At 41.7% G+C, this 13,312-nt stretch overlaps 1 protein-coding gene across 2 annotated transcripts; it reads right to left on the reverse strand.

Annotated features, from left to right (window-relative positions):
* Positions 1-28: 28 nt before the first annotated feature.
* piga (phosphatidylinositol glycan anchor biosynthesis, class A) lies at positions 29-10,449 on the reverse strand. 2 transcript variants are annotated; one of them, XM_085249447.1, is made up of 8 exons: positions 10,336-10,449; positions 8,683-9,165; positions 8,492-8,606; positions 8,336-8,413; positions 5,753-5,885; positions 5,281-5,413; positions 1,663-1,869; positions 29-620 (listed from the first exon to the last, which is right to left on the reverse strand). In XM_085249447.1, the coding sequence occupies exons 2-8, from the start codon at positions 9,127-9,129 to the stop codon at positions 378-380; spliced, it is 1,356 nt and encodes a 451-aa protein (XP_085105573.1). In that variant the 5' UTR covers positions 9,130-9,165; positions 10,336-10,449; the 3' UTR covers positions 29-377. The 2 variants fall into 2 exon arrangements, with proteins under 2 accessions (XP_085105573.1, XP_085105572.1); XM_085249446.1 differs by having other exon boundaries at positions 8,336-8,606.
* Positions 10,450-13,312: the final 2,863 nt, after the last annotated feature.

A 13,312-nucleotide genomic window follows, 5' to 3' on the forward strand; every position in this document is an offset into this window, starting at 1 on the left:
TACGGCATTCAAACATGCTCTGACACGCTTCACAAAACAGTGGATTTTATTTAAAAAACAAACTTTGAGGTCTCTCGATAAGTTACAGTAGCTTTGTTTCCCTGTGAGCTTACAAGCAGCCAGCCCTTTACCCTCTCTGTTCAATGTCATCTTTACATTTTCAAAAAGTGCTTATAAATTCGCAAGGTGTGCAACAAATTCCAGTTATTTAAAAAAGTCTCTTCCACCAACTCCCTTTTGGTGAGTAAATGTAAACAAAATGTTAGCCCGCACCATGAAGATCACATAGGAAACTTATATAAGCAGTTTGAAGAGAGGCAGAGGTGCTGAGAGGTCACTGTCATCAACTTTCTGTTTCTGTTGCTCTCTGTGGCACATCAGGAGTAAGCCTCATTTTTATGGCTCTTTTCCTGTCTCCACTGTCGCTGAGGGCCTGTGGCGTCGACGGCGAGATCCATGACCCCATCAGGCATCAGCCACTGCAGGAGCAGCAGGAAGAGGAAGTCCAGCACGGCCACAAACGCAAAGATGGAGCCAGCGACGGGGCCGCAGTGAGCCCTCAGCCTCCGTAACCGTCTGTCCAGGGGAAGAACTTCCTCTCCGACCACCCTGTCGTACACCTGACAGGGAAAAAACACATTGATCACCTGAGTGTCCTTCAGTAGTTAAACATGTAAAAACCACCACCTAGACATAAACTGGAATACATTTTTTAGGATTAGATTTGGATTTGTTTTAGAAATTCTAAATACTGATATAGACTTTTGTTGTTGTTGTTTTGCTGTGTTTATTTTTTAAAAATGCTGTGAAAGAAGAAGAAAAAATGGCTGATTGCAGAAACTTCTGTATGTTAAAAACATTTCTGGCTATTTGAATACAAGTTTTGAGAGTTCACAGGTTGTACCTGAATGTGCCGCGATGTTTCACAGGCCGGGCTCTGCTTACAAACTGACATTGACTTCAGAGTGCACTTTAACACACTGCTAGCTTTTTTTTTTTTTAAAGGTATGCCATTGTTTAACAGAGCCATGGAGCAATGCCAAGCACTTAGAAAATACCAAAAAACTAAACACAACTGTCAGGTCTAGCTGCCTTGCATGACTGTCAAGCTTGAGAAAGAGAGAGAGTTTCATACAGGAATTTGCATACAGCAGAGGTTTTCCTGTACCTTTCAAGAGCATATTTGGTAGCGTAGTTGCACCGGCACAAAAATAACCATAAGAAATAATGAATGAGCAAAGCTCGTCTCCAGGTTAGATGTGTTTGAGCATGTTGTACAATTAAAGAAAAAAAGGACACTCAAGATAAATTTGATGTGCCTCAGCTTTTGATCTCTTACCTCACAAGTTTCTAAGCATGATGCAAGAGAGAGAGTTTTTTGGAAATCAGATACTGTGGGAAATGTTTAGAGAAAACATGTTTACGCAAAGTCTGGTAATCTGGACGCCTTATCTGATGGTGCAGTCGTCCAATGAGTTATCTGATCAAGATTCAGAGTAGTTGCTGTTTTCAATTTATGAAAATGTCCTTGTGATGAAAGGGCACACCTGTGTCTTTTATTTTCCACAATAAAATGTTATGCTTTGATAGCATTTTCTTCAAAAATGTAAAACAAGCTGTTACATGCACACGGTCCAGTGTGGGTGTCTTTGGGGAACCTACTTTCTCGGTCCTCTCCGCAACATTCCTCCAGGTGTAGAGGTTTCGCACACGCATGTGATTGGAAGCAGGCGACGGGACGTTGCCCAATCGTTGCCGAGCGATGACCGCTTCCAGACCGGCGCACAATGAACGGACGGTGGGTTCACACAGGGTAATCAAACCCTCAGGTAACACCTCTGGAATGCCTCCCACACGAGTGCTAACCACCTAAGAAAACAGAGACAAAAAACAGATGCTGACAAACACATACACACACGCAAAAAAGAGAGAACAGAAAAACAGAAGTTTTCCTGAAGTATAAAATATGTCATGGAATGATTATTAGCAAAATTCCACTGTGTGTGTTTGGCCTCAAGCTAAAACTAGCACCACAGCTCTGTGGACACCTGAAAAAGGAAGCTCTGCTGTACCTGGAACCTCAAACAGTGATGTCAGGGTGTACCCACTTTCATATCACTATGGTAACGTGACAATTTCAGTCAAAGCTGTACAAAGTTATAAAGATTAGGAGTCATGGAAAATGAAATGCTAGCCACTTTATTAGGTACACCTGTTCAGCTGCTTGTTATAGCAAATATCTGATCAGCCAAAAAGAGGAAAATATTCCGTGCTCTGGAGTTCTCCGGGAGAAAATGCCTTGTTGATGCCAGAGGTCAGAGAACCTCTATCCTGCCTTGCATCAACAGTGCAGACTAATGTCGGGGTATTTTCTTGGCCCCTGAGGACCAGCTGAGCACTGATCTTAACTGAGTACTGTTGGTAATCATGTCAATTACTTCATGACCACAGCATGCCCACCTTATCATGGGTGCTTCCAGTAGGATAACACACAGTATCACAAAGCTCAAATCATCTCGAACTGGTTTCTTGAACATCACAATTAGCTCAAGTGGACTGAGCTTTGAGATTTGAAGAAAAGGGAGGTTCCCGTTGTGGATGTCCAGCTGTGTGATGCTATCATGACAGCTGCACGTCCACCATCCATTTCTGTGCCATGAAGAATTTAGGCAGTTCTGAAGGCAAAACAGTGTCTAACCCTGTACCTGCGAGGTGTACCTAATAAAGTGTCTGGTAAGTTTATATGACAGCAATCAACATCCAAAAGCTTCCCAAATAAACTCCACTTTACTGGAATATTACTAACAAAATAAAGTTAGAGTAAAGAATTCCATGTTTACAAACTGAATTGTCTTTAAAAACATTTTTATTGATAGATTAATTATTGATTGAGCTCAAGGTGTTAAAGATAAATGTGTATATAGGTATTTTTGTAAATATACACATCCAACAGCATTGTCTGTGAAGGTTCTCAGTCATCCAGGTCATCGTAGTCAAAGGAGCTTGCAAAGAAAAGCGTCTGGACTTCTTTAAGTTGCTTGAAGACGTTTCACCTCTCATCCGAGAGGCTTCTTCAGTTCTAAGGTCAAATGGTGGAGAGTCCCAGATATAAACCTAGTGGGAGTAACCCCCCCACAGAGGGACAAAAGGACCCCCTGATGATCCTCTAATCGCCTGAGCCAAGGTGTGAAACTGGGTGTGGGTCCCAGCCAGAGTTTCGGGTGTGTTCATTGTGAAACCTGGCCCCACCTTATCATGCGAATTCCTGAGATCAGATGGCCCAGGATGTGAGTGGGCATTAAGGCGTCTGGGAAGGGATCTCAAAACTGGATTATAGATGGCAGAGAGTTGGTGTCGTAAACCACCGCCTCTGTTCAAAGATGGTCGCTCACAGTGGACATAGATGGCTTCTTTCACTCCTCTTTCAAACCATCTGTCCTCTCTGTCCAAAATGTGAACATTGGCATCCTCGAAAGAGTGTCCTTTATCCTTAAGATGCAGATGGACTGCTGAGTCTTGTCCTGTGGAGGTGGCTCTTCTGTGTTGTGCCATGCGCTTGTGAAGTGGCTGTTTGGTCTCTCCAATGTAGAGGTCTGGGCATTCCTCGCTGCACTGTACAGCATACACCACATTGTTAAGTCTGTGTTTTGGCGTTTTGTCTTTCGGGTGAACCAGTTTCTGTCTGAGCGTGTTGCTGGGTCTGAAATGCACCGGGATGTCATGCTTGGAGAAAACTCTCCTGAGTTTTTCTGATACACCGGCTACATAGGGGATGACAATGTTGTTGCGTCTGTCCTTCTTATCCTCCCTCGCTGGTGTCTGGTCTTCTTCTTCCAACAGCATTCACACTTTACACTATAAGTTGCTGCATTGTGCTTGTCTCCTTTCTTGCCCTGTGTTATGGCACAGTTCAACTTATGTTCAACTTTATGTCCAACCTACGTGTCCCAATAAATCACAGATAAAGAGTGGTTACTCATTGCGTCTTCCCATAAGCAATTATTTTTTGTGTAATCTCTGTACGCATATCTGTGTAAGAATCTGCAGAAAAGGGTATAACTCATCATACAGTCTGACTAAGAAAGTAAGAAGAAATTACGTTATTAAATGCCACCTGCGTGTGTTTCCCCGTTTTTTTCCCCATAGTTATGAAACCTGAGGATTCCCTCTAGTAGGAAAGAATAACAAACGGGCCTGTTTGTTAGCTCGAAGGCATTTTCATCCCAAAAGAAATTAAGCTCCCAATGTAATTTCTTTTGGAAATAACCTGGAGGTAAGAGGATTCTCTCATGGATTCTCAGGTTACTTTTTTCCATCTGTAGGTCTAACGTCACGAAATAACAAGAATGACATTTCCAGTTTCTGTTCCTCCAGCGATAAACCACATTAAGTTCCACTGTGATGCGGTTAGCTGCTGTCTGGCATTTGCCGCTCTTACATAAAGGTCTATCCTCCCTCTCCCACGTCTCCCTCATGTACTTCAGTTTTTTTTAAGCAGCGGTATGAGATGAGCTGCACACGCCCACGGCGAATCTGCCACAAGAACACTTCAGCATCTTCAACTGAGTTGTGCCGGCTCCGCTTGGCCGAATGGGCTTTCACAGAGCTGCTTCTGTGATCTGAAAGTGCCTCGTCTTGATAAAGTCTAATTTTCATTATTACATTATTATATATTCTATAAAAAACTAAAAGTTTATCTGCATTTTCTTTGCTTAGATTTGTGACATGAACTGAGCTTAAGGTCTAAAGATTCAGTGTTAGATCTGTCGCCCCTCGGATGACTACTGGGGGCAACTTAGGTCAAATATTGGCCTGTTTCCAATAAAATGACTGGTTGTGCATCAGAAGATGTCATTATCTTAAGAGATTGGCACGCTAAATGGTAAGTAAACAAGATGTTAAAATTGATACTATGATAAAGCTAGAGGGAAATATTGCACCATGTAATGACAAGCATGTACAAGTTTACCCCCACAATCTAATAACATCATGTAGCTAATCTGGTTAAACCATCCTTCAGGTTGTGGCATGTTTGTAGCAGCAAGATGTGCCCTCTCCCATTTGTATTAAAGAAATATTCTCAAATGTTTGGTGTGTTTATCTCAAAAAAGCTGTTTCACTTAAAGTGAAATAAGGAAATCCTGACACCGAGAGTCACTGCTACCGGACTTCATATCATTGACCTTGTGTATCAATGACAGATCTGTCAGACAGCAGCTAACCCCATCACAGTGGAACTTAACGTGGTTTATGGCTGGAGGAACAGAAACTGCAGCAAACCTGCAGTCCACAGCTGGCTCCTTCCACAATGGCCATGCAGAACGCTTCAGTGAGCGACGTGTTGAGGAAGATGTGGCCTTGAACCAAAACCCCACGCACATCTTTGTGCTCCAGAGCGCCCAGCAGACGTACCCTGTGCAGATCAAAACACAGTGGTAGCACCTTTACTCAGGAACCCAGTGATTGACCCTGGGTTTATCTACTAATCTACAATCATTTCCAGGTGTTGAATAAACGTAAAGGAAACACAAAACAATGGCAGTAAATTCCAGTTAATTAAATTCTATAACAGTGTTGGTTCTTTAATATACTACAGAAAGTTTCTTTATATGAGATTTGCTCCTGTGGTAAGAAAAGTAAACTAAAGCTGTAACACAGACACGATTTAATATACAAATACTTAGACATGCTTTAATAGATCCTGAAAGATGCCGACATCATTATCTCAGGAAATAAGCGCATCCAGCAGTACCTGTCATGTAGTTGGTATTTCTCCCTCACTTCCTCCAGAACAATTCTCTTTGGTCCCTCTCCGCCAATCAGGAAGTGGAGGTAAGGATGTTTGAGACAAAGCTCCGGGATTATTCCACCAAGAAGATCAATTCCTGCAAAGAAGGAAAGAAAGTGAAGACTTCCTTCCACTATTAGAGTGATGCAGTTCTCTACTGAACTTCATATGGAAAGCAAAGGCAATGGCTATTTTAGTTACATAGTACATTTCATTACATGTAACCTTGAGGTTCTTAACATAGAAGGTAAATACATCAAAATAAGAGTAAGTCTATGTCTTAAGACAGTGAAAACAACAAACTTTACAAAGAGATAAAGTCCAAGTTTCTCACACACACACACACACACACACACACACACACACACACACACACACACAATAAGCCCGTGCTTTTGTTTGTCGGCACAGATGCAAGCCATCTTGGGTCAGCAGGCACCTTGTTCCAAAGAACACATCTACAGTAACGGTAAGTTTTCTTGGCATGCTTTGATCTTCTTCTGAGAACAGTTAAAAGATCTACGCCTGATAACCTGAGAGGTCTAGGTGTAGTGTAACTTATTGCACTGGGAGGCCAAACCAGTGTGAGTTTTATGAACCAATAAAAGGATTTTTCAGGTAATTCTGCATTAAAATTGGATGCAGTTGTTCACATTAACCCAAACAACCATCTGGCTTACTCATGCCGCTCCGGAACAACAAATTCTTCCCTGATGACGGGACTGTGTTTAGACTGTTGACTTTTGCTTAAGCGGGTGAACACAGGATACGCACACACACACACACACACACACGTACACTGACACAGATGTACACTCATTACCCTACACCATTCCAGACACCCCAGATGCTTGCTACCCACCTGATGTAGACAGCAGGTCTGTCCAGCGACTGCAGGACAAGACGACTGCTGTCTGCACCGGATCATTCCTTACCCCATACCCTCCCCCGTTGCATGTCACGTCCTTTTACATGGTGTAAGATGTGAATATTCATGTGCTTTTTTGTGCTGGTGTTTTTTTACTGTCCTCAAACTGGTCTCCCAGTAAGGAGCCCAGTTTGAGTAGAGCTCTTTTTTTTCCTCCCCTTGTCCCTGACGTGTATACTTTCACTGTTTTCTTTTTGGCGCGGCCACATCTGCAGCCTGATTCTGATTCGTCTCTGTTCAGTTCTAAAACATTTTGAGAAATCCAGAAGTTAATGTCATCAACGAAGCTCACTGGTTTATGAACAGAAGTAAATGATAGGAGCAACTGTATCATCTATGCAAGACTGACAGGATGTATTATGATTTTTTATGAAAGTGCCAAGTGGGAGCACTAAGAATTAAAGAGTAATGGACCGAGAACTGATCCTTGAGGAACCCCACTTGAATTTTTATTTCTGTAGCTCTAAAACTATTAAGTGAAACAGAGCTACATATACTGTGCCCTTTAAGCCCAGGTTTGATTGCACATTTTTCTTTCCAGGGATGCTTTTCCTGAACTAGCAGAGCTTCCAGCATGTTTTACAAATGACTGTTTCTCTCTCCTGCCCGTCTTGGTAAATGGTAAATGGCCTGTATTTATATAGCGCTTTACTAGTCCCTAAGGACCCCAAAGCGCTTTACATATCCAGTCATCCACCCATTCACACACACATTCACACACTGGTGATGGCAAGCTACATTGTAGCCACAGCCACCCTGGGGCGCACTGACAGAGGCGAGGCTGCCGGACACTGGCGCCACCGGGCCCTCTGACCACCACCAGTAGGCAACGGGTGAAGTGTCTTGCCCAAGGACACAACGACCGAGACTGTCCAAGCCGGGGCTCGAACCGGCAACCTTCCGATAACAAGGCGACCTCCCAACTCTTGAGCCACGATCGTCTTCACACATAATAACAATGATTTTAACTAAAAATGTCAAATTTGGATCCTTCACCCATAAGAGCTGCTGACACTCATTTGCAGTCCAGTTCTTGTGTAATTTGGTACTCTTCCACTGACATTATTTTTGATTAAGTTTTCAGTGAATGGTAGGTACATGGATCAGCTGATGGTCCAGGTGCATCTCTCTCTTACTGTATCAGATCTGTTGGATTTTTTCCTGTTTCTTAAGCACATCACTTTCAGGTACTCTTCATCTGCTGTAGACAGATTTTTAAAGACTGTCACTTATTCTTTTGTCCTCCACTTCTCCAGTTTCCTCAAATGTAAGGACACACTACACACCATACCAAGATATCCTAAGTTTTAAGCTACTTGAAAAATAAAGTTGGGTGGCTCCAAGGTTATTATCGTTAACGAAAACTAACGAAATAACGAAAACTAGAAGTGAAAAAACATTTTCGTTAACGGAAATAAAAATAAAAACAAAAAAAGGAAAACTAACTAAAACTGTAATGAGTGTTCACAAAACGAACTAAAATTAACTGAATTTATAGCAAAAATGTGTTTTTTACTTGTTTTAGGGTGAGGGCCTGAACAAAGGACTGTGACCTATTCAGCATAGCACCTTGCTGCTTCAAGTAGATGCAACAGCGTCTAAAACAAATTTCTCAGTACCTTTCCGATAGACGAGACGGCTGATGACAACAATTGTGATCCTGTCATCTTGTCGCTGGGAGGGGTCTGGTGTGAAGTCTGTAGGATCGACAGCGTTGGGAATAACGGACACTATCTCTGGGTCGAGTGCTGCGCGTAGAACTGTGTTCTCCTTACTTGTGTAGGACACACACACAATGTGGTTGGTGTCACACAGCGACACAGTCAGGAGCTTGTTGGTCAGGACAGAGCTGAGGTCAGCAAAGCCAAAGAGCGAGTGGTCAGTGAAAACCTGCAAATGACAAACACTCTTTAGCGATTTAAACAGCATCATGTTAGAAACACGGGAAATTACCTGAATCACCTACTGTGTTAAGACCCATGGTCTTAGCGTGGAACAATGCATCATGGGCCATGGCAGAAAAGGAGCTGTGTGCATGCACGACGGTGATGCGCTCCCTGACAAACACACAGCGCATCAGCGGGAGACTGTGGAAGCAGGTGGTGGCTGTGGACTGGTTGTACATCACTTGCAGGGGCAGGTAGTATACCTTCAGGCCATTGGTCAGGTACCGGACACCCTTCCTCCTGCCGTAGGCGTGAGTGACAATTACCACCTTGTGCCCCTTTTCAATCAGGCACTGGGAGAGTTGGTAAATGTGACTTTCTACTCCTCCCATGTTTGGATAGAAAAAGTCAGACACCATGCAGATGTTGTGCTTCCTGCTGTGGACCCTGGCAGCCTGTGCAGAAACTCCAGAGTTTCTCTGAGATGAAGGGTTATTCCCTGCTGCCACTTTCCGGCGCTGACCCATGGTATGCTTCTTGAGTGTCTCTGTACTTGATCAGTGCTGAAAGAAATAGTTAATAGTTAACAATAAGTATAATTCTAATGGATTATGTGTTGTATGGGTTTTGACTTTTGCTGCCATGATGCCAAGTCTTGGAAAGGAGATTTGAATCTCAATGAGATTTTTACCTGGATAAATAAAGGATTAATAATTAAAAAAAATACTGGGAAAAAAAAGAGGCTTCCCATCAGTGACTTTTTAAGCTAATCATTTTTCAAAGTAAATATATTTGACCTGAATCAGCTGAATTGTTGGTGAAAAAAAGTATTATAAAGTAATATATTAACAAAAAAAGGGCGATAGATATATTATTACATGAGCACCCAGATTCTCACTCACTGAAGGGCACCAGCGTCCTGTGACCTTGAATTGGATAAGTTGTTAAGAAAACGGATAGAGGGGTCAATTGATAATATATTTTTTTATAAGCATTCTATTGTATAGTCTACTGATATTTATAATTTTTTTAAAAATCATGGTACGTTCAAAGCCTAAAGTAATATGGGCATTCTGACACTGGTCTTTGACCTGCAAGTGTTGCTGTGGCTTTAACTTCTTGAGTTTTTATCCTCTTCTACCTGCACCTTGGAAACACTTGTAAGGGCAGAAAACTTTGCTGGGTCCACCTGTCCTGAAATGTGATTCCATTGTTTTTATTAGAAACACACAAAAATCTCACCACTACACGTCGACACCTCTCTGACAGTGTCAACAAAGCCGCACATTAAAACTTTGCAGCCGATTTGTAGCAGAGATGTTCAATTTTATTTAACATTTAAAAAGTAGGAATAAAGAAGAAACCTTTTGACCCTTTGCCTTGGTCATTGTCATCCAAAGTAACCTTTGCAGCGCAGTCTGAATAGGCTTGTATCCATATCATCACATACATGTTTGCACAGTGTGTGGAGGTTCGATATCAGCTCACAGACAACCCCAAACCGAGAGTACTGCCATGTCTATAAGTTCCCTACTTCTACCCATTAACACAAACCGAAATAAAACACTTGAACGGATTTGCTGATGTGAGGTAGCAAACTCCTCTAAGCTCCAGTGCATTTAGGCTTTACACTTGTTCGCATTATGTATAAACGTCATGGAGACAAACACCTCTTCGCATTTAACCTTAACAAGCATCGCAGCGAACCGCTTTCACAGTCCAACCTGCCTTACCGTGGGTGGAAAGTCAGTCTTTTTCCAGATTTGATTTCATTTCTACATGCTAGCCCCGAGCTAGCCACTTAGCCGCCTGTGTTACTTCCTGGTGTTTTCTACGTCACTGGGAACGTGGTAGCTGACGTATGCTGCAAGGAAGTGAAACTATATGTGACATTTAAACTTTGAGGGTTTTGTTTTTTTTTACAAGTAAAATAAAACCAAAGGTTAAGATTCGTTTTTCTTTCATACTTACTTGTTATAAACGTCTTTAAGTGCGAATGCTAAATCCAGAAATTATCACCATGCATGTTTTTTGTGCTTTGTTGCTGTTGTTGTTTTAATATTGTTAAAGTCACACAATAAAGTGAAGTAATGGGGACGATTTACTTACACACTTTTATTCCACAGCATTATCAACTGGTAACTTAAATTACGGCTGTTTATAGACTAAGCCTTTACAATTAAGGTTTTGCAATATTTTCCTTAAATATATAAAATTCTGTGAAATACAAAACACTGATACAAATGACAGACTGAAGCAGTGATCCAAAACCAGGTTGGTATGTGAAGAATCAGGAAAAATCTAGTAACGAGTGGCTTAAAAAGAAAAGAATAAATATGTTGTAATGGCACAGTAGAAAGTTCAGCCCTCATCTCGACTCACTGGCTGTGGCAGAACCTCAAAAGAGTCACACACGAATGACTGCAAACCTCAGTGAATGGAAACAGATGGTCAAATATTTCTCCACAGTGATGTGAAAGACTGATAAAGCCACAATAGTAAAACTGGCTATACAATCTTTTGAATCATAGTGTGTACTTGATTTAATATACATGCTTTTGTATTTGGCTTATTTTTTAATCAATAAAAAATGACACTGAGGTAATATCTGAGGTTTTATTTACTTCATTTTTCATTCAAATTATGTCCTGTGTTGCATGACTGTACATTAGTTACAGCAGAGATCTACTGCATGTTGTTACTTTGTCACAACAAAAACATTTTTGTTGATACTGCAGTTTTGCATCACTCTTATGTGATGGAGTACTGAAAGTGTGCTACACTTGACAAAAAAACAACAACAACGCAAAAACAGGATCTGTGTTCTTCTTGAAGCATGTGGTGTGCAAGTGTTCATGGTTCTTTAAAGAGAAATGAAATATCTGACAAGGAAATAAAAGTTACCAATCATGCAGTTTAAAAACACTTTATTGCTGAACAAAATGTTTGTTTTACTCTCTCTCTCTTTTTTTTTTTAGATATAATTTTCTTTTTGGTGCAGAAAAGGGCCACACATTTACATTTCATTACACTTCTCCATTCGTCAAATTTTGGCATACTGTCCTGACTGCAGTCACAGATTCAAAGCTGCTGACCTAATTCCCAAAAAGGGACCAGAGCTGCATGGCTACGTAGTACAGTGATGTTTCACAGTTAAGCAACATCATTTGCAAATTTCTTACTTGGAATGTTTTTTCCTATACACACATTACCCTAAACCTACTTATTTAAGTTAGGTTAAAAAAAACAAGAACAAAAAACAAAACCTGGCATCTGATATATACAGTAGCTTGCAAAAGTATTCGGCTCCCTTGAACTTTTCCACATTTTGTCACATTACAGCCACAAACATGAGTCAATTTTATTGGAATTCCACGTGAAAGACCAGTACAAAGTGGTGCACACGTGAGAAGTGGAATGAAAATCATACATGATTCCAAACATTTTTTACAAATAAATAACTGAAAAGTGGGGTGTGCGTAATTATTCAGCTCCCTGAGTCAATACTTTGTAGAACCACCTTTTGCTGCAATTACAGCTGCCAGTCTTTTAGGGTATGTCTCTACCAGCTTTGCACATCTAGAGACTGAAATCCTTGCCCATTCTTCTTTGCAAAACAGCTCCAGCTCAGTCAGATTAGATGGACAGCGTTTGTGAACAGCAGTTTTCAGATCTTGCCACAGATTCTCGATTGGATTTAGATCTGGACTTTGACTGGGCCATTCTAACACATGGATATGTTTTGTTTTAAACCGTTCCATTGTTGCTCTGGCTTTATGTTTAGGGTCGTTGTCCTGCTGGAAGGTGAACCTCCGCCCCAGTCTCAAGTCTTTTGCAGACTCCAAGAGGTTTTCTTCCAAGATTGCCCTGTATTTGGCTCCATCCATCTTCCCATCAACTCTGACCAGCTTCCCTGTCCCTGCTGAAGAGAAGCACCCCCAGAGCATGATGCTGCCACCACCATATTTGACAGTGGGGATGGTGTGTTCAGAGTGATGTGCAGTGTTAGTTTTCCGCCACACATAGCGTTTTGCACTTTGGCCAAAAAGTTCCATTCTGGTCTCATCTGACCAGAGCACTGTCTTCCACAGGTTTGCTGTGTCCCCCACGTGGCTTGTGCCAAACTGCAAACGGGACTTCTTATGGTTTTCTGTTAACAATGGCTTTCTTCTTGCCACTCTTCCATAAAGGCCAACTTTGTGCAGTGCATGACTAATAGTTGTCCTATGGACAGATTCCCCCACCTGAGCTGTAGATCTCTGCAGCTCGTCCAGAGTCACCATAGACCTCTTGACTGCATTTTTGATCAGCGCTCTCCTTGTTCGGCCTGTGAGTTTAGGTGGGCGGCCTTGTCTTGGTAGGTTTACAGTTGTGCCATACTCCTTCCATTTCTGAATGATGGCTTGAACAGTGCTCCGTGGGATGTTCAAGGCTTTTGCAAAGAAGAATGGGCAAGGATTTCAGTCTCTAGATGTGCAAAGCTGGTAGAGACATACCCTAAAAGACTGGCAGCTGTAATTGCAGCAAAAGGTGGTTCTACAAAGTATTGACTCAGGGGGCTGAATAATTACGCACACCCCACTTTGCAGTTATTTATTTGTAAAAAATGTTTGGAATCATGTATGACTTTTGTTCCACTTCTCACGTGTGCACCACTTTGTGTTGGTCTTTCACGTGGAATTCCAATAAAATTGATTCATGTTTGTGGCT

This window comes from Mchenga conophoros, linkage group LG16 (assembly GCF_057382185.1).
Source record: "Mchenga conophoros isolate Kocher_MC1m ecotype Shallow Benthic linkage group LG16, M_conophoros_male_GT1.1, whole genome shotgun sequence".
Classification (NCBI taxonomy): Eukaryota; Metazoa; Chordata; class Actinopteri; order Cichliformes; family Cichlidae; genus Mchenga; species Mchenga conophoros.